Consider the following 26,594-nt stretch of genomic DNA (forward strand, 5'->3'; position numbering starts at 1 on the left):
GTTTACTACTCTTGATTACTGAGAGGAGAATGGAAGTCTCCAACTATCATGAAATAGTGCTTCTCTTTTCAGTTGCATACATTTTTACATTGTGTGTTCTGAAGCTCTGTTAATTTGGTTCATGTGCATTTAGGATTAATATGTTTTTATGAGGCCCCTTTGACCCCTTTATCATTTATACCATGGGTCCCCAAACTACGGCTCCCCCGCAGGCCACATGCAGCCCTCTGAGGCCATTTATCCGGCCCCCCACCGCACTTCCGGAAGGGGCACCTCTTTCATTGGTGGTTAGTGAGAAGAGCATAGTTCCCATTGAAATACTGGTCAGTTTGTTGATTTAAATTTACTTGTTCTTTATTTTAAATATTGTATTTGTTCCCGTTTTGGTTTTTTACTTTAAATAAGATATGTGCAGTGTGCATAGGGATTTGTTCATAGTTTTTTTATAGTCTGGCCCTCCAACGGTCTGAGGGACAGTGAACTGGCCCCCTGTGTAAAAAGTTTGGGGACCCCTGATATATACTGTCCTCACGTTATATTTGTTAATAAAGTTCTTGTTCTGTAGTCGACTGTGTCTATTACAAAGTTCTGCAAGTTTCAAATGCTTATTGTTGGGATGTGTATCTATTTTCATCTTTTTACTTTTTAACCTGTGTGTATGTTTAAATTGAGTTTCTTATAGATAGCATTTAATTAGGTCCTGTGTTATATACACGTATATGTATATCCAAGTAGCAAGCTATCAGTGGTATTGACAGGACCATGGACAGAGCACTCTTTGGCATTATATAGATACTTTTCTTTTTCTCTGATAGATGTTGAAATGAAATTGCCTGGCTGGTAGTGATCCATCTCATGGTCCTATCATTTAACACACTGTGGCTGTATAATATGTCCACAGTTTCTAATGAGAAGCTTGAAATCCATATCTGTTTCTTTTGGAGAGATGTGCAAACACTTGCCAGTCATTACTAGTATTTAACATCAAAGCATAAGCCCCACATTATGCTTATATTTAGAAACTAAAACTTCACAATAAGGAGATAGTAAATCATATTCACACCTCAAAACCCAAAATTTGTAAACATTTAATTGGTAGAAAAAGAATCAAACCAGATTTAAGTTCATTTACTTCTTGCGTATATGATTTGTGACGTATCATTAATCTCTACATCAGTCATGATTTGTGACCTTAACTATCTGAACATATTTCATGATTTCTTTTAGTGAGTATGAAAGCATATCTAGATGAGTAATAAACATATAACTTCAGGTTTTTTCCTTTAAAATGTAGGAAAACATGGGCCCTGGCCGGTTGGCTCAGTGGTAGAGCATCGGCCTGGCATGCAGAAGTCCCGGGTTTGATTCTCGGCCAGGGCACACAGGAGAGGCGCCCATCTGCTTCTCCACCCTTCCCCCTCTCCTTCCTCTCTGTCTCTCTCTTCCCCTCCCGCAGCTAAGGCTCCATTGGAGCAAAGATGGCCCGGGCACTGAGGATGGCTCTGTGGCCTCTGCCTCAGGCGCTAGAGTGGCTCTGGTCACAACATAGCGACGCCCAGGATTGGCAGAGCATTGCCCCCTGGTGGGTGTGCCGGGTGGATCCCGGTCGGGCGCATGTGGGAGTCTGTCTGACTGTCTCTCCCCGTTTCCAGCTTCAGAAAAATACAAATAAATAAATAAATAAATAAATAAATAAAATGGAAAACAATACAGTGTGTCCATAAAGTCATGGTGCACTCTTGACCAGTCACAGGAAATCAACAAAAGACAATAGAAATGTGAAATCTGCACCAAATAAAAGGAAAACCCTCCCAGTTTCTGTAGGGTGATGTGGTAACATGTGCGCCTGTGCAGATGATGATGTAACACCGTATATACAGCGGAGCAGCTCACGGCCATGCCAGTCGTGATGTGGACGGTACAGAGGAAAGTTCAGTGTGTTCTGTGGCTTGCTAAATTCGAATCTGTGACCAAAGTGCAACGTGAATATCGGCACGTTTATAACGAAGCACCACCACACAGGAATAACATTACTCGGTGGGATAAGCAGTTGAAGGAAACCAGCAGTTTAGTGGAGAAACCCCATTCTGGTAGGCCATCAGTCAGTGACGAGTGTGTAGAGGCTATACGGGATAGCTACCTAAGGAGCCCTGAAATATCTGTGCGTGAGCCCACATCGAACTGCACTGAATAGGTATGAAACTGGGAGAGTTTTCCTTAAAGTTTGACTTTCAGACTTCCAAGTTTTTTCCTTTCAGAAATGATTGAATTATATTTCTATAGTATTCTTAGTCTTCTCAGAATAATGTCACATTTTTTCAGCATTTGGTATTGTCACTACTTTTTATTTTAGCTGTTTTACTAGCTATGTACTAGTATCTCATTATGATCTTAATTTGCATTTACCTGTTAGCTAATGATGTGCAACATCTTGTGCTTATTTGCCATGAGTATTTCATCAACAGTGAAATTTCTCATGTCTTTTGCCCATTTTTTAATTGGGTTTGTTTTTTATTGTTGAGTTTGAGAATTCTTTATATGTTGTAGATATGGATCCTTTTTCAGCTGCATGTTTTGCAAATATTTCCGTACAGTATGTAACTTGTTTTTTCATCCTCTTTATAGGTCTTTTGCAGAGCACAACCTTTTAATTAAAAAAATCTTTAATGATTGATAAAGAAGTATGAACTCACATTTGCTTCACTTTGAAATATGTGCCTTAATCCAGGAAGCCCAAAGTTTCAAACCAGTAACCTCAACATTCCTGGTTGACACTCTAGCCACTGCGCCACCACAGGCCAGGCACAGGTTTTAATTTTGATTAACTCAAATGCATCTATTTTTTTCTATTATAGGTTGTATTTTTGATATATCTAAGAACTTTTCAACAGTTCATAGGTCCATAAGATTTCCTCCTGTTTTCTTCTAAAAGTTTTATAATTTTATGTTTTGTATTTAAATCTGATGTACATTGAGTTATAAAATCTGAAATTTACTTTAGGTTAAAATTTTTTGCCTATGAATATAATTATTGAAAATACTGGGCCCTGGCCGGTTGGCTCAGTGGTAGACTGAGCGACGCCCCGGAGGGGCAGAGCATCGCCCCCTGGTGGGCGTGCCTGGTGGATCCCGGTCGGGCGCATGCGGGAGTCTGTCTGACTGTCTCTCCCCGTTTCCAGCTTCAGAAAAATACAAAAAAAAAAAAAGAAAGAAAGAAAGAAAATGCTTTTCTTCTTTCACTGAATTGTTTTCACACGTTTGTCAGAAAGCAGTTGGGCTTACTTCTGTGAATGTATTTCTGGATGCTCTATTTCGTTCTTTTTATCTGTTTCTATTCTTCTGCCAGTACCACCATCTCAATTATGGCATCTATATAAGTCTTAAATTGGATAGTGATTCTCCTCACATTTTCTTTTTCTAAATTGCTTTAGCTCTTCAAGTTCTTTTCTTTTTTCTAAACCTTGGAATAATCTTGTCTATATCTACAATAAAATCTTGTATAGGCTATAGATCAATTTGGGAAGAATTGACATCTTTACTGCACCATTTTCTAAACCATGAACACGGTATATTAGCATTTTATACTTGTCAGCATAAAGATGCTTTACATCTCTGTCAAATATCAGGTGGCTCTACTTGTGTGTTTTATTTTGTTTCATTTATCTATGTGTCTGTCCTTTCACATGGTCAGTGTCATACATTCCTGATAATGTTAACTATATAAATTTTGAAATTGAGTGTTTCTCAATTCTTCATTACAATATTGAATTAGTCATTATCATGTACACTGCTCCTAAAAATTAGGGGATATTTTATTGCTTCATATTCATTTTCACTTATCCCCTAATTTTTGTGAGCAGTATATTTGCCTTCGTATATAAATCTTGATGTCTACATTTACCCCCTCCCCCCGCAAAATGTTGCTGGGAGTATATTGCAAATTGTATTAAACCTATAGATTGCTTTAAGGAGAATTAATGTCTTTACTGCATTCACTGTCTCTATCCATGAATACTCTGTGTTCCTCCATTTTATTTAGATCATCTTTGATTTATCCCTCTTTGTAGTTTTCAGCATTGTATATGAAACCTATACAATGTTAATTAGTAGAAAAAGCACTTAAGTTGTTTAGAGCCAACTTCTATATACTTACAGGGTGTCAGAGTGCACCTGTCCTGGAAGGGATGGCTTAGGTGGTGAGATTCCCAAGGTGAAGAAAGCACGAGGAGCCAGAGGAATATGAGACATGCTGCAATGCCTATCCTGGCAGTGCCAGAGTGGTAGATAAAGTACTTAGGGACAATAGTGGCATGGTGCCAACTTTAGTTACATCGGCCCAAAGGGCAGAGAGATGATGTCATGGCTTACACAAGCAGTTGCTGAGTTAGGTGGCTCTGAAAGATATGGAAGCTGGGTGGCCTCTGAAGTTCATGCTGTTAACCAGAGCCCACCTCCTGGGTCTCGCTGTCATTTCCCCACGTAGGGATATTCAAGTTATTTTGTATTGGGTAAGTTGTAGTAGTTTGTGCTTTTTTAGGAATTGGTTCATTTCACTTGTCACACTTATGAGTCATATCGTTAGTATCCCCCTATTCTTTTTATGCCCACACAGTCTGTAGTGATAATCCCTTCATTCCTTCTGTTTTGTCAAGTGTGTCGTCTTTATCTTTGTTAATCTTGTTTGAGGGCTTGTTACATTTATTAACTTTTTCGGTAACAGATTTTTGTTTCATTTACTTTTCAGTTTTCAATTCCATTGATTTCTGCTCTTTTATTTATTGCTTTCTGCTTCCTGTGAGGTGGAAATTGAGGTCTACATTCCATTCCACTGCCTCTTTTGACCCTGGGTGGCATGGAAGTTCAGGCTCCCACTAGACCAGTTTACTAGGCAGTTTACAGGTAGGCAGTGATAAAAGTCCTGACTGTCTAATAGGACCCCTTTAATGCCAGCACAGCATAGAGGTGGAGGGGTCTCATTAACATGCTAGAGGTGCAAGTTCAGGCTCCTGTTACCAAACCGAATGAGAGTCAACAGAGCAAATCACTGAACCTCAACGTTTGCAGTAGAGAAATTGGAGCTGTATATATTTGCAGGGTACCAAGCAAGGAAAACATGAAGCTATTGCCTAAAACCCAAATTCCAGGATGGCTTTTAATCTGGTTTGTTAGAGGCAGAGATTGAGGGTTAGGGCTCATGGGCAAAGCTGATAGGTTCATTTTTGTACAAACTTCAGTGGTTTTCTCTAGTTTGCTTAATTTATTTCCTGATATCATCCTGTCTGGAGCCTTTGAAATGTGGTCAGGTGTTCTAAACAGATTGAAGAACCAAAATTCTACAAAACATCTCACAGTTGTTCATCAGTAATGTTATCTTGAAAGCAAAAGGCAAAAACTAAACATTTTGTGACCTTTGTTATTTAAACTACCGTTGCTGTATGCCTAACTACAGTAGTTACATTATTCTGTTATCTCAACTTGCTTTATAGGCAGGCCTCTAGGACTTAACTAACATACTTTCTTAATCTTTGACTATAAACTGTGACAACCAAAGCAATTGAAACATTTAATTAAGGCCTATACAGGTACCTATATCTGTAGACTCCATGATCTAATAATACCTAAATGTGACCTTTAATTTTTTTTAGAAGGTTTTTAATTGAGAATTTAATTTTTTTTATTTTTTATTTTTTATAAATAAATTTTTATTTTAATGGGGTGACATCAATAAATCAGGATACATATATTCAAAGAAAACATGTCCAGGTTTATCTTGTCATTCAATTCTATTGCATACCCATCACCCAAAGAGAGATTGTCCTCCGTCACCTTCTATCTAGTTTTCTTTGTACCCCTCCCCTTCCCCTTTCCCTTCTCCCTCCTTCCGTCCCCCGCCCCTCGTAACCACCACACTCTTGTCCATGTCTCTTAGTCTCGTTTTTATGTCCCACCAATGTATGGAATCCTGCAGTTCTTGTTTTTTTCTGATTTACTTATTTCACTCCATATAATGTTATCAAGATCCCACCATTTTGTTGTAAGTGATCCGATGTCATCGTTTCTTCTAGCTGAATAGTATACCATGGTGTATATGTGCCACACCTTCTTTAAAGCCTTTAAGCAAACTCTTGGCCAATACAGCAAGAATCCATAAAAGAGTAGTGTCCTTAACATGCTCACCAAGTACAAGTTGGCCCCAACACCATGCCAAATCCCTGAAAAATGCAACCCAATCCCAGTTCAGTCTGTTAGGAGCTGTCACAAGGAGCAGGAGTCCAGGAAAAGTCCGCATGGCACTGGAATTGTCACAATTCTATACTTTGCAGCTCACGTCCAAGTCCCAATGATCACTGCTTCTAGCTGGTAATGATTCAGGTAGACTGGAAAAGCCATCTGCAGCATGTGTGGAGATGGAGCTTCTGTTCTCCTCTGCCTGGAGAGATGAGACCAGGTTGCTTTTCCCTGGAGCTCTGTGACTGTGGCTTGGTAAAGAGAACCTTGGGATACACTAAGCTGGATGGCAAAGGTAGATTCATAATAGAAGTTGGCAAAAGGGAGAAAGAGAGCTCTAAATTAGGAGTAGGTCCCAGCCTGAAATATGAGTGGGTCATTGAGGTAGGAGGAATAAAGGAAACATTATATATTAAACAAAACAGAAAATAGGACTATCAACACCCACAACAGAGATCTTCGAGGGAAGAATAAAAAACCTGACCATTCAAGCAAGACATAGTTAAGTGGCCCTTGTGCAAATGAGATCAGTTTACCTGCTTCTTGGAAGAAATACCCTAGGCTCGTCCACAGTGTCGTAGATGGGGCTGACGGCCCTGGGTACCTTCAATCTTCAGTGGCAAACCCCAGCATTCTGGGCAAGGTTAGGTCATAGGTGGCTGGAGCAGGGCTGGAAGAGACTGAACCCTCCCTTAGAGGAGCGAGGGGGAAGCCCACCTTCCAGTGTCCCTGTTTCCTCACAGCAGAGGCATGTAAGCCTGGCAGGCTTTAGCTCAATGACCTTCCTTTCCACTATTGAAGCAGGACCCAGATGGCATCCTATGAGACCCCTTTGGGGCGTTGGAGCCTTTAAGGGCATATCCTAAAAGCTGGTAGTTCCCCTGATCTCTATTGGGCTTTTTCTGCCTCTAGGTATCTTAAAAGCCATGCTCAGGAGATCTTGCTGAGGGGTTTGAGGATCCCCATCTGCCTATATAAATCTTTTCCATATATCTGGAGCTATTTGGAAAAAGACAAAACAGTGTTATTAGCTGGATCTAATAAAGAAGGTAGTAGTTTGCAGGCGAACTAGATTTGGCGTCTCCTGTTCATCAGCAATCAAAAGAAATTAATTTTTTTTTTTTAAGTAAAAAGCATGATATGGTAGACCCGTAGGAGGGCCTTTAATTTTTGAAGATTTTTTGTTTTTATTGATTTTAGAGTGGAAGTGGGAGAGAGAGAGACACTCGATTTGTCGTTCCACTTTTTTTTTTTTAAGAAGGACAGTGTGAGGGATAGATAGGGACAGACGAACAGGAACGGAGAGAGATGAGAAGCATCAATCATTAGTTTTTCGTTGCGACACCTTAGTTGTTCATTGATTGCTTTCTCGTATGTGCCTTGACCGTAGGTCTTCAGCAGACTGAGTGACCCCTTGCTCAAGCCAACGACCTTGGGTCCAAGCTGGTGAGCTTTTTGCTTAAGCCAAATGAGCCTGCGCTCAAGCTGGCGACTTCAGGGTCTCGAACCTGGGTCCTCCGCATCCCAGTCCGGCACTCTATCCACTGCACCACCACCTAATCAGGCTGCTGTTCCACATATTTATGTATTTATTGGCTGATTCTTGTATGTGCCCTGACTAGGATCAAACCCATAATCATGACATACACAATGACACTCTAACCAACTGAGCTAACTTGCCAGGATCCATACCTAAATGTGTTAACATCTGTTAACTGTCAAATTCACTCCTCACATGGTCTCCAGTGATACTGCAGCAGGCCTCATTACAGCCCAGTGGGATCAAAGCCTCCGCCCCCACAAGGCTTCTCTGATGCCCCAGCAGAGGATAAATAGGGCATCAAGTTCCTCCCTGACCAAGGTAGAAAGAAATCTAGACTTCCTACCCACTTGGCTGGTGGAAAAGGGAGCACACTCTCACCCCCACTCCCATGCTGTTTAGCTGGAGTAGAGCAGTTACTGTCTAAAAGTTTTCTGTCTTGCTAGGCTATCCTTTTCCTGGTTCTTTTGATAGAGGGAATATGGTTTTGGATGCTTATTGTTGTTTATACCCAATGGTGGCTCCATGAACACTCATTTTATCATATTATCTAAGGCTAAAGGAGATGCTGGGTTCCTTGGGGTCTGAGGTCTCTAGCTGGTCTGCCACCTTCTCTCTACCTTCTCCAGTCTTATGATAGAATGTCTCGAGTTTTTGCCATACTCCTCTGCAAAATGCATTGTCACATGTTTACAGATTTTAATCATTAGTCTTTTGTCAGTACTGTGTTGGGAAGATATAGTTTGAAGCTTCTTTTCTCACTTTCTTCATAGCAGTCTTTCCACTAGCTGTAGTTCTTCAGTGAAAAATTCTATTGAAATTCCCATTGGAGTTATTAAAACTATTGACTCTATAGATAAGTTTGGGGAGACTTGCTATCTTTACCATCATGAACATTTTTTAAACTTATTACTTAGATATATGTATTTTAAGTTTTCTAAATATAGCTTGACTTTTTTCTCTACATGGCCTTACATGTTTTAAAAAATTATTCTTAAGTACTTAATATGTTTTTTTGCTATTGTAAATGTATTCTTTTAAATTAATTTGTTTATTGTTTATTGCTTGTATACACAAATAAAATAGACCTTTGGGTTATTTTGTGTGTGTTTTTGTGTGTGTGTGTGTGTGTGTGTGTGAGGGACAGAGACAGATAGGGACAGACAGGAAGGGAGAGAGATGAGAAGCATCAATTTTTTGTTGCAGCACCTTAGTTGTTCATTGATTGCTTTCTCATATGTGCCTTGACTGGGGGGCTACAGCAGACCGAGTGACCCCTTGCTAAAGCCAGTAACCTTGGGCTCAAGCTGGTGAGCCTTGCTCAAATCAGATGGGCCCGCACTCAAGCTGGCGACCTCGGGGTTTTGAACCTGGGTCTTCCACATCCCAGTCCGATATTCTATCTACTGCACCACCACCTGGTCAGGCTTTGTGTTTATTCTTAAGCATTTTATTTTATAAAACTATAGCTGAGACTCTTATTGTAGTCTCCTTGGTACAAATTACAGCATCAAGTTTAATTAGATTTTTAAAAATTTAATTTAAATTTAGATTATAACTCATTCATAATTATTTATTGTTTTACCAAACACTGTGAAAGGAAGATGCTTCTTTTTTCCCCCCAAAAGAACATGATTTGCACTTGTTAAAGGAAAACAGAACAGTATTAATCTCCCAAGGAGATTTTAAACAAAACAACTAGGTCTATACTCCACTTTCACAAATTCTGATTCTGGGGTCTGGAAAGAACTGAAGCTCCCTGTTCTTTTAGAAACCTCCCGTGCGGTTCTGCATATCCCTGTTTGAAAACCACTGTTAAGACAGGTTGTTAACAATAAAAAGAGTAGTCCACAGAGATGTTTATTTGTAGGGTTAGTGAACCCACAACCTTGGTGTTTTCAGACAACGCTCTAAACGAGTTAGCTAACCGGCCAAGGCCAGGAAAAAACTTTTTATTACTGTATATAGTGATGGATGTTAGCTGAACATATTGTGGTGATTATTTTACAACATATACAGATATCAAATCATTGTTGCACACCTGAAAGTAATATAATGTTATGTCAGTTATACCTTGATTTTTTTTAAAAAAGTTTTAGAACACAATTTTATCTTTGCAGTTGGAGTCATTCGATGTCCAGTTTGTAGCCAAGAATGTGCAGAGCGACACATCATAGATAATTTTTTTGTGAAGGACACTACTGAGGTTCCCAGCAGTACAGTGGAAAAGTCTAATCAGGTAAGTGTATTAAGTCTTGAATTTTTCAGGTAAGTGTATTAAGTCTTGAATCTTGGCCTCAAGGGCTCAAAAATAAAAGGCGTCAAATATTAGAGCATTATATCTATGAAATGATGTACTATCTTAAAGGTATATCTGTATATAAAGAGTAAAAACCCATTTTAAGGAATCAAACAGCGTGATTATAGAATCCCTGATGGCACCCTGCCGCCCCTATCCCTTTGGGAAACCATTATTTCATATTTCACATGGTTCCACTTCATTTCTTTATCATTTTACTCATTTATTTATTTATTTATTTATTTATTTATTTATTTATTTATTTTTTACAGAGACAGAGAGAGAGTCAGAGAGAGAGAGATAGACAGGGACAGACAGACAGGAAATGGAGAGATGAGAAGCATCAATCAATAGTTTTTCTTTGTGCGCTGCAATACCTCAATTGTTCTTTGATTACTTTCTCATACGTGCCTTAACTTTGGGCCTTCAGCAGACTGAGTAACCCCTTGCTGGAGCCAGATGAGCCCTCGCTCAAGCTGGCGACCTCGGGGTCTCGAACCTGGGTCTTTCGCATCCCAGTCCAATGCTCTGTCCACTGCACCATCACCCGGTCAGGCTATCATTTTACTCTTTATTGAAAATTAGATATTTGATTTTAAGCTCCCTCACTTTTAAATGTTTTTATTTATTTATTTATTTATTTAATTTTTATTTTATTTATTCATTTTAGAGAGGAGAGAGAGAGGGAGAGAGAGACAGAGACAGGGGGGAGGAGCTAGAAGCATCAACTCCCGTATGTGCCTTGACCAGGCAAGCCCAGGGTTTCCAACTGGCGACCTTAGCATTTCCAGGTCGACGCTTTATCCACTGTGCCACCACAGGTCAGGCTTAAATGTTTTTCTATTTTAATAATAAGCTCTGTGATGATACATATGAAAATTTTCATATTTTTGTTCCAGTACAGTTTTTACAGTTTTAAGAAAGTCATCTTTTCTACATGGTATTTCTTTGAGAGACTCATTTGGTAGCATTTTCCAGTGTGTTGCATTTAGAGGTCCCATGGTGGTTCTGTTTCCCTCCTTTCATAAACCCAAGGAGAAGGAGAGAGGGGAAGGAAGGGGAAGAGAAGCAGATGGTCACTTATTCCGTGTGCATCAGGAATCATAATCAAACTTGGGACCTCCATACACCAGTCCAACACTTCATCCAATGAGCCACCAGCCAGGGCATGCATTTTTGAATTAATGTTTTGGATTTCTTCTGATAAATACGCAGAAATGGGATTGCTGGGTCATTTGGTAGTTCTATTTTTAATTTTCTGAGAAAACTTTATACTGTTTTTCATAGTGGCAGCACCAGTTTGCAATATCACCAACAATGCAAGAAGGTTCCCTTTTCTCCATGTTCTCACCAATACTTGTTTGTTGATTTATTGATGATAGCTGTTCTGACAGGTGTGAGGTGATAGCTCATTTTGGTTTTAATTTGCATTTCTCTGATGATTAGTTTTTATATGTCTCCTGGCCATCTGTATGTTCTCTGTGGAGAAGAGTTTATTCAAGTTCTTTGCCCATTTTTTAATTAGATTGTTTGTTTTTTTGGTGTTGTGTGAGTTCCGTATATATTTTGGATATTAACCCCTTCTTGGATGTATCATTGGATTCTCCCATTCAGTAGATTGTCATTTATTTTGTTGATGGTTTCCTTCACTATACAAAAGTCTTTTTAGTTTGAAGTAGTACCATTTGTTTGTTTTTCCTTTTGTTTTCCCTTGCCCAAGGAGACATAAAAAATATATATATTACTAAGACCAATGTCAAAGTTTACTGCCTCTGTTATCTTCTAGGGATTTTATAATTTCAGGTCTTACATTTAAGTCTTTAATCCATTTTGAGTTTATTCTTCTATATAGTGTAGGAAAGTGATGCAGTTTCATTCTTTCGTATTGGTCCAATTTTCACAACATTTATTTATTTTTTTTAAAATTTTATTTATTATTTATTTATTTTTACAGAGACAGAGAGAGATGTCAGAGAGAGAGACAGATAGGGACAGACAGACAGGAACAGAGAGAGATGAGAAGCATCAATCATCAGTTTTTTGTTGTGGCACTTTACTTGTTCATTGATTGCTTTCTCATATGTGCCTTGACTGTGGGGCTACAGCAGACCGAGTGACCTCTTGCTTGAGCCAGCAACCTGGAGTCCAAGCTGGTGAGCTTTGCTCAAACCAGATGAGCCCTCACTCAAGCTGGTGACCTCGGGGTCTCAAACCTGGGTCCTCTGCATCCCAGTCCGACGCTCTATCCACTGCGCCACTGCCTGGTCAGGCTCACAACATTTATTGAATAGACTGTCTCTACTCATTATTGCCTCCTTTGTCATATATTCATTTATTATGTAGGCATGGGCTTATTTTTGGGTTCTCTTTCATTCTATTGATAATTGTGGGGTTTTTTCCAAGATTGATTTGATAACAAAGACAAAAGGTTGAAATTATTATAAGTTAGAGGATGGGCCTTGTGGTTTGTCATTTTAAAACATCCAAAGTGGAGGTGCTGCTTGAAGTGTGCCTTTGGCCTTGGGATCTCAGACCTCAGAGGAGTCAGAGTAGGCCAGTGGTGTTGGTATCTCTGAAGCTGGTTTTCCAATTACTGGAAACCGCAAGGGAGAGCTAACTGTTGCTGTGGGCAGGAACTGCCGCTGCTGGGGTGAAGTAGCTTTGATCGGTGTGACATGCGCAGAAATTGCTGGCAAAAAGGGAGCCTGCCAAGATGACCAAATCCCTCCTTCCTCAGGCATTGCAGCACCACCTATTCTTGGAATCAAATGTGAAACCAGCTCAGAAAGCATACACATGGCTTGCAGAGTAAGAGTATGGAAGAATAGACTTGGTGCCACAGGTAGAAGTTATAGCATTGTTTCTGTCAAAACAAAGCAAGAAAAGACAGCAAAACTGTGTTTGCACTAGAGATACTTAATCAAATCATTCTTTCAAGTTACTTGAAGTAAATGATTAAATGATTATTCTCTGTATAGTTAAGCCATCCACTTGACAGGCAGGTTCATTTGTTTCATTTTGATGTTTAGGTATTTAATTTTTTTTACAGAGACAGAGAGAGAGTCAGAGAGAGGGATAGATAGGGACAGACAGATAGGAACGGAGAGAGATGAGAAGCATCAATCATCAGTTTTTCATTGTGACACCTTAGTTGTTCATTGATTGCTTTCTCATGTGCCTTGACTGTGGGCCTTCAGCAGACTGAGTAACCCCTTGCTCGAGCCAGCAACCTTGGGTCCAAGCTGGTGAGCTTTGCTCAAACCAGATGAGCTCGTGCTCAAACTGGCGACCTCGGGGTCTTGAACCTGGGTCCTCCGCATCCCAGTCCGACACTCGATCCACTGCACCACTGCCTGGTCAGGCTATTTAATTTTTTAAATTGTATAACGACATGGAAAACATTTCTTTCTTTCTTTTTTTTTTTTTTTTAACATTTCTGTTGTAAAGTGAAATCTGTAACCCAGTGTGTTCAGGTGTTTTACCCTCCATCTCCTTATTCCCCTCTGTGGCCACCCATTGTCACCTGAGCCACTGACAGAGCTTCCTCCTCGTCTCTGTGCGGAGACACTTGCTCCTTTTCTAATCTCCACGCTGCCGTGGCAGTGATTTTAAAACTGCATTTCGGCCGTGTCACTCATTTACCTAAAAGCCTTTAGGAGGCATCTGTAGAGAGAGACCACTTTGTCTTGGGGTCCCGCTTGGTCTGGTCCTGCCTTACCGCCAACCCCTTCTCTGGCCTGTCTTCCCTTGATCTTCCACCTCAGTCACCCTGGCTCTCCGCCCCTCCTGGGAACCTGCTGTGCTCTCCTTGCCGGATGCTTCTGTACATGCCGCTCTCTGCCTGAAAGGCCTTCCATCGGTAATTGATGACTCAATTTTCATCTCTTGGTGCTAATATGATCCTTAGAGAAAGCCTGGCCCGGGTCGTCTCTCCTTTCACTTTTTCCATGCCTCCAGCCACACTGAAGGAGATCCGTCTCCCCCATCACGTGCTGTTACAGCTTTTCCTTTATGGCCCCTCTCTGTAGTTATGCGTTAGTGTGATTATTTCACTAATGTTGTCTCACATTTCATCTTCACGACTACTCAGTAAATTGCATGTTATTACCCTCATTTTAAGTATGAACATTCAAGGTAACTTATCCAAGACTGCTCAGCTGAGGTGAGGGGGAAACTGGGATTTGAACCCATATTTCATCTGTGAGACTCTAGGTATCATTAGGCAGGGACTGTGATTTCCATTTCCTGCTTGTTCTATCCTCAACACTTGGTATAGTGCCTGGAATATTTCCTGTATTGAACCTAAGGACAGTGTCCTTATGTTTCCGTTTTATATGTTTATAATTTAAAACAATGTCAGTTTAAATTTACAGACCGTGTGAAGAAGATAACTGATAGAGTGCAATATGGTTGTTGTATTACATCTGACTAGTGGTGCAGACACCTTTTCATTTTTCTCAAAAACTGATGTGATGTGTTTATCTTTATGAGGTGTGTACAAGCTGTGAGGACAACGCAGAAGCTAACGGGTTTTGTGTGGAGTGTGTGGAATGGCTCTGCAAGACGTGCATCCGAGCTCATCAGAGGGTGAAGTTCACAAAGGACCACACCGTGAGACAGAAGGAGGAGGTCTCACCAGGTAATGGATTAACTTTATCTCTCTTTTCTCTATCCTTCCCACCATCTTTTTTTTCTTCCAATACCGACATGTTTTGATACACTTATGACCATTAAATATACTCTTGGTTTTTTTTTTTTAAACTAGGAGGTTTATATTGTAGTTGAAATTTGAATACTTACAAATATTGGTAAGTATGAATAGAAATAGAATCCTACTGCCTTAGAGTCATACTTCCAACCCACCATCCTAGAAGTGCCTTGACTTGGTGTCAAGTGTACAGCAAATGAAAAACTAAAGTTGCTTTTTAAACTTACTTTTTCTCATTTGTTCTTTTATTTCTAAGATGGCAAGCTTAAAAAGACTTTTATAACTCTCTTCCTCTGATACGCTTGTAGGAAACTTGTTTTGTGATATTTGCTATATAGATAACCAAAGAAGCTTTGCTTTTTATAATACTGTAAGTATGATTTTAGGGTTTTTATTGTGTTGCCTATACTACTGTGCAGTTCAAAAAAAAATTTTTTTTATTGTAGTAAAATATGAAACTTAATTTCCCTTTTTTTTGGCAGAGACAGAGTCAGAGAGAGGGACAGATAGGTACAGACAGACAGGAAGGGAGAGATGAGAAACATCAATTCTTCATTGAGGCACTTTAGTTCATGGATTGCTTTCTCATACGTGCCTTGATCAGAGGCCCAGAGCGAGTGACCCATTGCTAAAGCCAGCAACCTTGGGCTCAAGCTAGCAACTTTGGGCTCAAGCCAGAGACCCTTGGGCTCAAGCCAGCAACCATGGGGTCATGTCTATGATCCCACGCTCAAGCCAGCAACCCTGCCCTCAAACCGGATGAGCCTCCGCTCAAGCCAACAACCTTAGGGCCCTGAACCTGGGTCCTCTGTGTCCCAGTCCTGACTGCGCCACCACCTGGTCAGGCAATTTGCCACTTTGACTACGTACTTGTAAATGTACAGTTCTGCAGCAATAATTGCATTTGTAGTATTCATGCAGCCATCACCAGTTTCTAAGAGAGACTGTGCCCTTTAAGTGGTAACTGCCCATTCCTCTCTGCCCCAGCCCCTGCTAATCTCTAGTCTTCCTTTCTGTGAATTTGCTTATTCTACATATGGTTTTTAAAGATTTTATTTATTTTTTTTAGAGAGAGGAGAGAGGGGAATAGAAAGAAAGAAAGGGGGGGAGGAGCAGGAAACACCAACTCATAGTTGCTTCCTTTATGTGCCTTGACACGGCAAGCCCAGGGTTTCAAACAAGGGATCTCAGCGTTCCAGGTCAATGCTTTATCTGCCATGCCACCACAGGTAAGGCTTATTCCAGATGTTTTATACAAGTGGAATCATATGGTATGTGCCCTTTGGGGTCTGGCTTATTTTGCTTCTCACAATATTTTTAGAATTCATACATGTTGTGGCATTTAATCAGAATTTTCTTTATTATGACTCGTTAATAATATATTTTTGTTTAAAAAAGTTATTTTACTGCCCTTTATACATCAAGTCAACCACTGTTTGTGTGCCTACTCAATATTCCAGGAACTTTGCTAAATGCTAGAGGTGGAAAGGTAAATAAAACTGATACTTCCACCCTGGCCAGTTGGCTCAGCGGTAGAGTATTGGCCCGGCGTGTAGAAGTCTCGGGTTCGGTTCCCAGCCAGGGCACACAGGGGAAGCGCCCATCTGCTTCTCCACCATTCCCCCTCTCTTCCTGCTCTCTCTCTTCCCCTCACACAGCCAAGACTCCATTGGAGCAATGCTGGCCCAGGTGCTGAGGACGGCTCCATGGCCTCCGCCTCAGGCACTAGAATGGCTCCAGCCGCAATGAAGCAACGCCCCAGATGGGCAGAACATCGCCCCCTGGTGGGCATCCCGGGTGGATCCTGGTTGGGCGCATGTGGGAGTCCCAGCTGACTGCTTCTGACTTCAGGGGAAAAAAAAAAAAATCATGCTTCCTACCCTTCAGGAGTTACTGGTATGATTGAAGGATTGCTTGGTAGCAACAAAGTTACATTTGATGTGTAGACCTTAAAGCAGGGGTCCCCAAACTTTTTACACAGGGGGCCAGTTCACTGTCCCTCAGACCGTTGGAGGGCCGGACTATAAAAAAAACTATGAACAAATCCCTATGCACACTGTACATATCTTATTTTAAAGTAAAAAAACAAAACAGGAACAAATACAATATTTAAAATAGAGAACAAGTAAATTTAAATCAACAAACTGACCAGTATTTCAATGGGAACTATGGGCCTGCTTTTGGCTAATGAGATGGTCAGTGTCATGAGATGGTTCCGTATTTGTCACTGCTAGCCGTAACAAGTGATATGACGCGCTTCCGGAGCCGTGATGCGTGCATCCGCATCACCGGAAGTAGTACTGTACATGAGCGATGCTGTGCTTTCACTGACCACCAATGAAAGAGGTGCCCCTTCTGGAAGTGTGGTGGGGGGCGGATAAATGGCCTCAGGGTGCCACATGCGGCCCGCGGGCCGTAGTTTGGGGACCCCTGCCTTAAAGTGTCCTCCATCAAACCTCACCTACGTGTGGGTATAGAGAAGAATTGGACATATCTAGGGTTGGGGTTTTAGATGGACAGGTGTTCCAAAAAGTTGAGCAGGTTCAGAGATGCAGATGCATGTAATGGAATGAAGAATTGAGTGATTTTAACTATATAATAAAGGAGGTGACTTTGATAGTGTCAGTTGATAGGATGAAAGAAATGGTTAGGGATTAGAGATATCGATGAAGTACAGAGAGAATTGGAAGGTTAGAAAGAAGTTAGAGTGGGTGTTTGAATTTATGGTTATAGAAATGGAACAGTTATAGACAGAAATCTAGGGTGGCATCATGCTGTATATTAAATGCAATAAAAAGCTAAAATGAAGTACAGGTCTCTGGAGATGAGCAAATCTGAGAGGCTTGTCTTTATGTGGTAATCTGTGTGGATTCCTAAATCATCCAGAAGGATAATGAAACATGGCCTTAGGAGGATGACCATGAATCAGGATCTAAATTCCTTAATAAATGCAGGAATTCTATAAGTGGGTAATAGGATGTCTTCATTATCTAAGTCAAAAAAGTTCTATCAGTAATTATTTCTGGACAGAAGGCATAAATCAGGATGTCCCAAGTCAACTAAGGATATGTGGTCACCCTGTCAACTGTGATGCTGAGATCACATGAACATCAAGAAGAATGCAGTAATCTTGAACCATCTTGGCATTGTTGGACTTCTTGCAGGACACTTGGTCCTGTGCTAAACATCCTCTGGGATATGTTGTCCATACCAATAGATCCCTGAAATTAGATCCTATCAAAAATATCTGTGAGCATCTTCGGTCCATACCAAATGATATTTGGTCCTGTCAAAAACATCCATGTTTAGAAAATATCCCTAGGTTCAAATAGTCCATAACATTTGTTTATACTTTTGGTTTATGGAATTAATGCACTAAAAAAACCTTATGTTTTATAGGTCCAATAGTTGTATTGCCTCCCTCCCTCTCTCTTCCTCCTTGTCCCTCTTTCTCTTACTCCCTCATTCACGTGCTTTATCTCTCATCAAATACGTAACATTAAATGTATTGAGAAACCCTCATTAGTAAGCTAATAGCCCGTCTACACTCGTAGGACTACAAATTGGTACAATTTTTTGGAGGACCATTTAGTTATATATATATATATATATATATATATATATATATATATATATATATATATATATATAAAAATTACCATTTGGCCCAACAATTCTATTACTAGGAATTTACCTTAAGGAAAAATTCAGTGATTTATGTTTCAGTATTATCACACAATATTGAAAAATGAGAAACATTCAAATGTCCACTGGCAGAAATCTAGGGACTGGCAGGTGGTATATCCATTTGGTGGAATATACTATACAGTTAATAAATAAGTAGATGTACTCACTAACACAGAAAGGTATCTTAAGATAATGTTTACAAGATAATATGTGTACTTCCAGTTTTCAAACTTCATAACATAAAATATCCACTAGTATATGTAATTTCGTACATAGAAAAGCATCCAGAGGAATACATATGAGGTTATTAATGGCGGTTTTCTATTTTTATTGGATTTTCTGGATTGGCATTTTAAAAAATTTTCTCTGCATTTGGGTTAGAAAGCATCAAATTGGTTCACACTCATTTATGTGAGCTATTAGACATTTTAGTTTTAAAAAACATACTTTTAACTACATATTTTCTTCCTGAATTAATTTGAATTTATACACTGGAAAGTGAAAAGCATTTATATTTTCCTTCTGAAATGCTGAAAATACTTAACATTTTAGTATCAGTAAAACATAATGGTATTGATGTTGGTATAACTGTAGCTCTTTTATATCTCAATGGCTTTAAATTTCAATAACCTAAAAAATACTTACTATTTAATTATGTTAGTTTTCTTCTTTTTGCCTCTTATTGTTTCTACAGAGGCAGTTGGTGTGACCACTCAGCGACCAGTGTTTTGTCCTTTTCATAAGAAGGAGCAGCTAAAGCTTTACTGTGAAACATGTGACAAACTCACCTGTCGGGACTGCCAGCTATTAGAACATAAAGAGCACAGGTACCAGCATCTTTCATTATGTACAGAATTTTTTAAGTGGGAGACAGAGAGGAAGGGAGAAAGATGAGAAGCATCAGCTCATAGTGCGGCACTTTAGTTGTTCATTGATTGCTTTCTTATATGTGCCTTGATGGGGGGCGGCCTCCAGCTAAGCCACAGGATCATGTCAGTGATCTCACACTTAAGCTGATGAGCTGGCAACCCCGTGCTCAAGCTGGTGACCCTCGGAGTTTTAAACCTCAGTTCTCAGTGTCCTCGAGGCTCTATCCACTGTGCCACCACCTAGTCAGGCATCATCTTCTAAGTTGACTATTTAAAAGTGCCTATAGTTTAATAAAAAGGATTTCAAGATGTTTATAGCATCAAACTTTCATGATTATGAAATCGTAAAATAGTTAATAACTTTGCTTAAATGTCTGTGATTAGTTTTTGGCAGGTCTGCCAAGTGAGCTTTATAAAGCTCTAAAACCATGATGATGCATGTGTGTCTTCCCCAAACTTTCAAATAATTTTGAGTGTCCATGAATAATATTTTTAAAGACTCCCTCTTAATGGATAATTTTGAGAGGAGGTAAAAACCTGCCTTATAAGGATATATTAGTATTTTAACTGATTATTTATATCCTTTATACTCTTATTGTCTTAGTTTTTTATTATTTCTTTGCTTGGGGGCTTTTGCTCATTTTACACTGATACATTCATGTGAAATAATTGACTTATTTCTTCAGATACCAATTTATAGAAGAGGCTTTTCAAAATCAGAAAGTGATTATAGATACGCTAATCACCAAATTGATGGAAAAAACGAAATACATCAAATTCACAGGAAATCAGATTCAGAACAGGTAAATTTACATATATGGTATTATATAATAAGTCATCTTTATATAATGTGTTAAGTATCCTCACTTTTAGAACAGACATTTTATTTAACTTGTGGTGAAGTACATAGCTACCAGATGGCCATAATAACATGGTTGATAAGACACACAAACTTTGGGTTTGAAAGCTTCTTTTCAACCATGAAATTTCAAATCTATTGTGGTGATTAAATGCATTTCATAGCAGCTCAGTTAAGATATTGATAATTCATCATTATCTCTGTTTTTCAATTTTAAAGAAATACCAGGATATTTTTTGAAAAAAAAAGCAACTTTTTTTTTTTTTTTGCCAGTATTAAAAAACATTTTAACACTCGATTATATACATGACTGCTATTTTAAGACTTGTTAATTTTGAGGTACTCTTCTGGCCTCTCATCTTTTAACTGCAATGAATGCAGGATATTAGGACCAGGATACAGGGATTGTTACAGTGTGTCACACACCTTTCTCCTTGTCAGGTGCAATACTTCCCAGTTTCTACATATTGCCTATTACATTTCTGTCTTCCAAAGCAGGATTATCGTCAGCTGTCCAAGGGTCCTGTCTCACAATTTAGCAATTAGGGAAGCAAACCATGACCTCTTTGGGGAAGAGGGAGTTTGTCTAGCTCCCTTAAATCCCTTTTGGGGCACACACTGGCATTTTCAATCTTTACAACACCTATGAAATTCCATGTCTCATTTCTTTTGTTATTTTGCATACAAATGTAACATGTCTCCGCCTGAAGAGATCAAGAAATGCCTAGAGCCTGAATTGCCCAGGATGATAGCGCAGTTGGTTAGAGCATCATCCTGAAGCACAGAGGTTGCCGGTTAGATCCCCCAGACAGGGCCCATACAGGAGCAGATCAATGTTTTGTCTCTCTCCCCTGCTCTCCTTTCCTCTCTCTCTAACATCAGTAAAATAAAACATAAAAAAAAAAAAGAGCCTGAATAAGAAGCCTCACAGGATTGGAACATTCTCAGGGAAAATTGTGTAAGCCTTTTGTGGTTCGTCTCCTTAAGAGCAATCATAAACTGTTATTCTTATAATTTTGAGAAATGACTATAGTTGGGCATTGGGGAATTTTTTCCAAGGAGTTCCCTGGTTTACCTGATTTAAAAAAATATATATTCTTAAACATAATTTAACTTTTTTCTTAATGCCCCATTATTATTAGTATTCATTATTATAGCATATACATCGTGGTAGTAACAGTTTTAATATTTTTGTTAGTTTTTATTATTTTTCTTTATCAGCTCTCGTTTTATTTTACCTTTCTTTTTCATGTAACAACTATAGTTAACCAAAAGTTATTTCCCTTATCCTAGTTTAATAACAGTCCTGTACACTTCCAAATAGAGTAATTAGTAGGTTTAACATTTTTTGTAACTTTGTAATTGAAAACTTATAATGAATATTTATGGAATAAAGAAGGATAATTACAGTCATTTCTATAAAATGGTAAATGGTAGCACTTGTAAAATTACTATTTTTATGTGAAATATCCACCCTTGGTGAAATTTATCCTTTTGACATTTTTCTTTCTCTTTGACAATGTATGTATGGGCCAGATTTCACTATTTTTATTACCATATGGATGTCCATTTGTTCCAACGCCATTTGTTGAAAACACTGTTCTGCTATTGAATTGCCTTGGCACCTTTGCAAAATATTAGTTGCTCATATATGTGTGAAGATATTTCTGGACTCGGTTCTGCTCAGTTGGTTTTCTTTTTCTGCCAGTACCCCATTTATTTCATGATGGCAGCTTTTTTTATAGCTAAGTCTTAAAATCAGATAGTGTGAATTATCCAATTTTTTATTTTTTTTTACCTTTTTGTTACTAGTTTAAGCTGTTTTTCCAAAGTAATACATTATTGTGGGGGATGATTTTGTATTTCGGCAAAAATTAAAGAATCTTTGAATTAGGTGTTAACTGCTTAGATCTTTATAACCTGCCTGATGATAGAAGGATTAAATTTACTGGATTGACTGACTTGACAATTCCTTTTTACACATGTGCACACATGGGCCTGGTTGTCCCTGTTGCATTCCATTCCACCAGCATGAGGATTTAAATTAGTATTTTTGATCCTATAGCTAATGTCTTGAAGAATTTCCAACAGAGAATAAAATCTCTACCCTTTTGATCTTAAGTTGTGGAGGGCAACTATGGGAGAAGCAAACAAGAGAAAGAAAACTTTTCATTATCTCATAATATTTGGGGGTGCCTGGTTATTCTCTTCTGCTTCTGTAAGATATTCTGGTGTGAGGCTATGTATTTTCTTTCTGTCCACCTCGATTTCTAATCAAAGGGGAAAATATCATATTTAGTGGTTGATTAAACAAAGTAATTATTTGGCTGTTTATTTAAAGCCAAATGTGTTATAAAAAAATTAACTATTGTCTTTTTGCTTCTTCTATTCAGATATGATGGATAGTGTAGTTCAGATGACTAAGAGTGACCCATTTACCTTTTTTTGCTTCTTAGTTGCAGTGAATACAATAGAACTCTTTCATAGTCATGGTTTTCTTTATCTTGTTTATAAATAATTTTTTTGTCCATCCTTCTAAGCTGATTGTTGATATTCCTGGGTGTCATCATAATCTTTCTAAACTATATTTTCTTAAGATGTATTTATTCTCTTATAATTTTAATATTTTGATTTTAAGGTTGGATTAAGTGGCTGTGTATTTCAGGAGAATTGCATTTCTGCTGTCTTATCTTCAAGAAAGTAAATTTAAACTGAAGGATTCTTAGAAATAGCTGAGCTTCTAAGTGCCAAAAACACTTTGGTCTAATTTAGACTTTAAAAAATAATCAGTTTTTAAATATTGTTAAACATATTTTCTGCCTTAGATTTTCCCCTTTCATTTAATTTTTAGGATAATAGAAGTAAATCAAAATCAAAAGCAGGTGGAACAGGATATTAAAGTTGCTATATTTACATTGATGGTAGAAATAAATAAAAAAGGAAAAGCTCTACTGCATCAGCTTGAGGTAAGTTACTGATAATGGGACAGTATGCTGTGATTTAAGATATTCTTACATGTATTTGTGAATTTGAAAACACAGCCTTTTTCATATAATTGTTTCATGATTCAATAGTAGTAGTTCTCCATTCTCATGGTTTCCTTTGCCAGGCTCTACATAGTCAAGCTGATGATTTATGGCATCATAAAACAATGTCTTTCTTAAAAAAATGTTAATCTTTGTATTACTGTAGCCTGAAAAATTAGAGTGAATCTACATTAAGAAAATGTAACAGAGCAAATATGAATGCTGCTGTCTAGGAAAGAACATTATTTAATAGTATGTAATGATGTTGACATTCATGTGGGATTTCCAGACCTTGGGCTCTTTACGAAAAGGATGAAAAAGACATTTGTTCTGATATATTCGGTCATAATTTTTTAAACCAAATGGTTATCATGTTTTTATAGATTATAATTCTTCTATTTCAGTTGATTTCTAAATACAGTAATTCTAGCCTGACCAAGCAGTGGCACAGTGGATAGAGCGTCAGACTGGGATGCGGAGGACCCAGGTTCGAGACCCCAAGGTCGCCAGCTTGAGTGCCGGCTCATCTGGTTTGAGAAAAAAGCTCACCAGCTTGGACTCAAGGTCGCTGGCTCGAGCAAGGGGTTTTCGGTCTGCTGAAGGCCCACGGTCAAGGCACATATGAGACAGCAATCAATGAACAACTAAGGTCTCGCATCAAAAAACTGATGATCGGTGCTTCTCAGACTCTCTCCCTCTCTGTCTCTGTAAAAAAAATAAAACAAATAAATATAATAAATACAGTAATTCTAAGTGAAAGGATTTAAGCATTTTTGAGCTTTGACACACCCAATGCAGCAAATGTAGATAACTGAATTATTAGAAATCTTTGTGTGAGGTGTTAAAGAACAAAAACTCGGCTGAATAAATTTGAAGATCTAATTGGCTAATACTAATCTATGAATGGGGCAGCATCCCATCTACAAAGTGAGGAAATACTCCCACTAGGATTGTCTGAACTCTTACTGTTTACTTCACAGTGCGAAACAGGGCCTTGCTTACAAAAGGCATTGCTGAAGAGATGAGTCATTTTAGAAACTCATTGAAGTGACAGTTTCGCATCACCAAAGGGGTGGGGTGCAATTAAGCAAATTTTTTAGAAAGAGACACTAAGTTAGCTGGATTTAGTTCTCAACTGTCTACCGTTAACCTTATGAGCTATCAGGTAAAAGTAGGTGCCTCCTGCCCTCAACATTTTATAGTCATAATTGCTAAAGCCAGTACTTGGGGAGAAATGCTCAGGGCTCTTTGGACAGTTATTTCCTACTGCAGCTAAGAAAAGTATTTCATCTTCATCAGCTGTTTGACATTCCTGAAGGTCAGGATTTGAAGTTGGTGTTTGACTTCAAATAATAATGAAGTTACAACTTTTACATGGTATGTTAACATATTAATTGATATTTTAGAATTCTTTTAGTATTTGATGCAGAAGGAATTCACAGTGAAGAAACAACTTAGAATGAGAAAAGAGTAAAAAAGCATTTTAATGTTGGAAGTTAAAAAACACTAAAAATAATTTAGTTCAACATTTTTATTTTATAGTTGATAAAATTATAAGGTCTTTGTCAGAAAGTTCTGCCCCTCCTGCAAAAGCATGGCCACTCCTGTGATTTATCAGCCACTCTGGAAACCAAGACTAAAATAATTCTTTGTTCTTTTAGAAACAAACACTTATTTAGTGACGAAGTATTCTGGCTGGGGGGAATCAAGTTTTTAAAGCTCTGCTTAAAATAAAGTGACTTCAGATTGCTTTCTCAGTGCTCAGTAGTGGCCATTTGTTTCCAAACTTCACTGTTAATCAGAATCATTTGCAGATTTTTTTTTCAATTAAGATAAAGAACAAAAGATGACTAAATTCCCAATCTCTAGGAATGAACCTGGTCATTGGCTTACAGTTTTTACAGCTTCTTTTAAAATACATCTCTAGTCCTCATACCCATTCTCCTGCTTCACAGGATTCTCCTTGAAGGTAAATAAATGTAGTCAATTTTATCTAAGACTCAAGAGAAATCAGCCCAATAGTTATTACTATAGAAGACCAAGAAACTAGACCTTCTGATTCTCAATTTGCAACCTAATTAAAAGTAAACAGTTTCTATTATTTTTAGAATGTCTCCAAAGAAACAGTTTTCACAAAGGTTAAAAATAGCCAAAAAGCCCTGGCCGGTTGTCTCAGTGGTAGAGCATCGGCCTGGCGTGCAGAAGTCCTGGGTTTGATTCCCAGCCAGGGCACACAGGAGAAGCGCCCATCTGCTTCTCCACCCCTCCAGGCCCTCTCCTTCCTCTCTGTCTCTCTCTTCACCTCCCGCAGCTGAGGCTCCACTGGAGCAAAGATGGCCCGGGCGCTGGGGATGGCTCCTTGGCCTCTGCCCCAGGCACTGGAGTGGCTCTGGTCGCAACAGAGCGACGACGCCCCGGAGGGGAAGAGCATCGCCCCCTAGAGGGCAGAGCGTCGCCCCCTGGTGGGCATGCCGGGTGGATCCCGGTCGGGCGCATGCGGGAGTCTGTCTGACTGTCTCTCCCTGTTTCCAGCTTCAGAAAAATACAAAAAAAAAGAAAAAAATAGCCAAAAAGTTATCTCTCAACCTTAAATTAGACATGACAAAGCCATGATGGTCACTGCAGTGTTTCCCTTCATTCAGTTTAGCACATGTGTATTTCCCACATTTGAAACTGACTATGGCTAGGATTCAGGTTAATTTTTTTTATTAAAACTCTTAAGTCTATATTGGAGTATAGCAATTTTACTTTCAAACTCCTTTTTTTTTTTTTTTTAAACCAGTAAAGCCCCATTCTCTTCCCGTTTCCTTGCCGGGTAAAAGATTTTTGGATAGTGACCTTTAAAATAACCCAGGTTCAGTGCACTCACTTTTTGTTAACCTGCATTCTTCCTGTGTGTGCCTTTCTCAGAGAAAGGTCAAGCCCTGATAGAGAATTTCTGTGTTCTGCTGTTATGTAGCTTTTCTGAGAGTGACAGTACCATTGGTCACTGTATCAGTGAGTTCCTATGTGATTCTCACTAAACAAAAAGAATGTCTTTTCTACCACATAGAGTAACATACATGTTGTCTGCCACGAAGCATGACGAAGCACAGACTGGTTGCAATCAGGACTAGAATGCCCAAAAGGTGAAATCATGTGATTGAGTGAATCATGTGTTGTGGGAACTCGACTAGACTGCTGAGGGTGGGGGTACACCTATTTTATTTGTGGATATTGAATTTCACAGGCATTTACTACATTATAGCTAATCTACAGTTTTTGCTCCTTTTGGATATTGGAAGATGCATGAACAGAAACCTAAACCCAAATATATAAAAAGAGCAGGGGTAGGCGCTGCGGCTGTAGGTAGCAATCGGCCATAGTGTTCTGCTGCAG

General features: G+C 38.9%; 1 protein-coding gene across 6 annotated transcripts in view; it reads left to right on the top strand.

Annotated features, from left to right (window-relative positions):
• TRIM24 (tripartite motif containing 24) overlaps positions 1-26,594 on the top strand; it is a 93,604-nt gene that overhangs the window by 41,779 nt on the left and 25,231 nt on the right. For all 6 annotated transcript variants that reach the window (XM_066262383.1, XM_066262385.1, XM_066262386.1 and 3 more), the window contains exons 2-6: positions 9,889-10,007; positions 14,559-14,706; positions 19,157-19,289; positions 20,018-20,134; positions 23,042-23,156. In XM_066262383.1, coding sequence (XP_066118480.1) covers positions 9,889-10,007; positions 14,559-14,706; positions 19,157-19,289; positions 20,018-20,134; positions 23,042-23,156 — 632 coding nt within the window. The remainder of the gene's footprint in view (positions 1-9,888; positions 10,008-14,558; positions 14,707-19,156; positions 19,290-20,017; positions 20,135-23,041; positions 23,157-26,594) is intronic.

Source organism: Saccopteryx bilineata, chromosome 2 (assembly GCF_036850765.1).
Source record: "Saccopteryx bilineata isolate mSacBil1 chromosome 2, mSacBil1_pri_phased_curated, whole genome shotgun sequence".
Taxonomy (NCBI): domain Eukaryota; kingdom Metazoa; phylum Chordata; class Mammalia; order Chiroptera; family Emballonuridae; genus Saccopteryx; species Saccopteryx bilineata.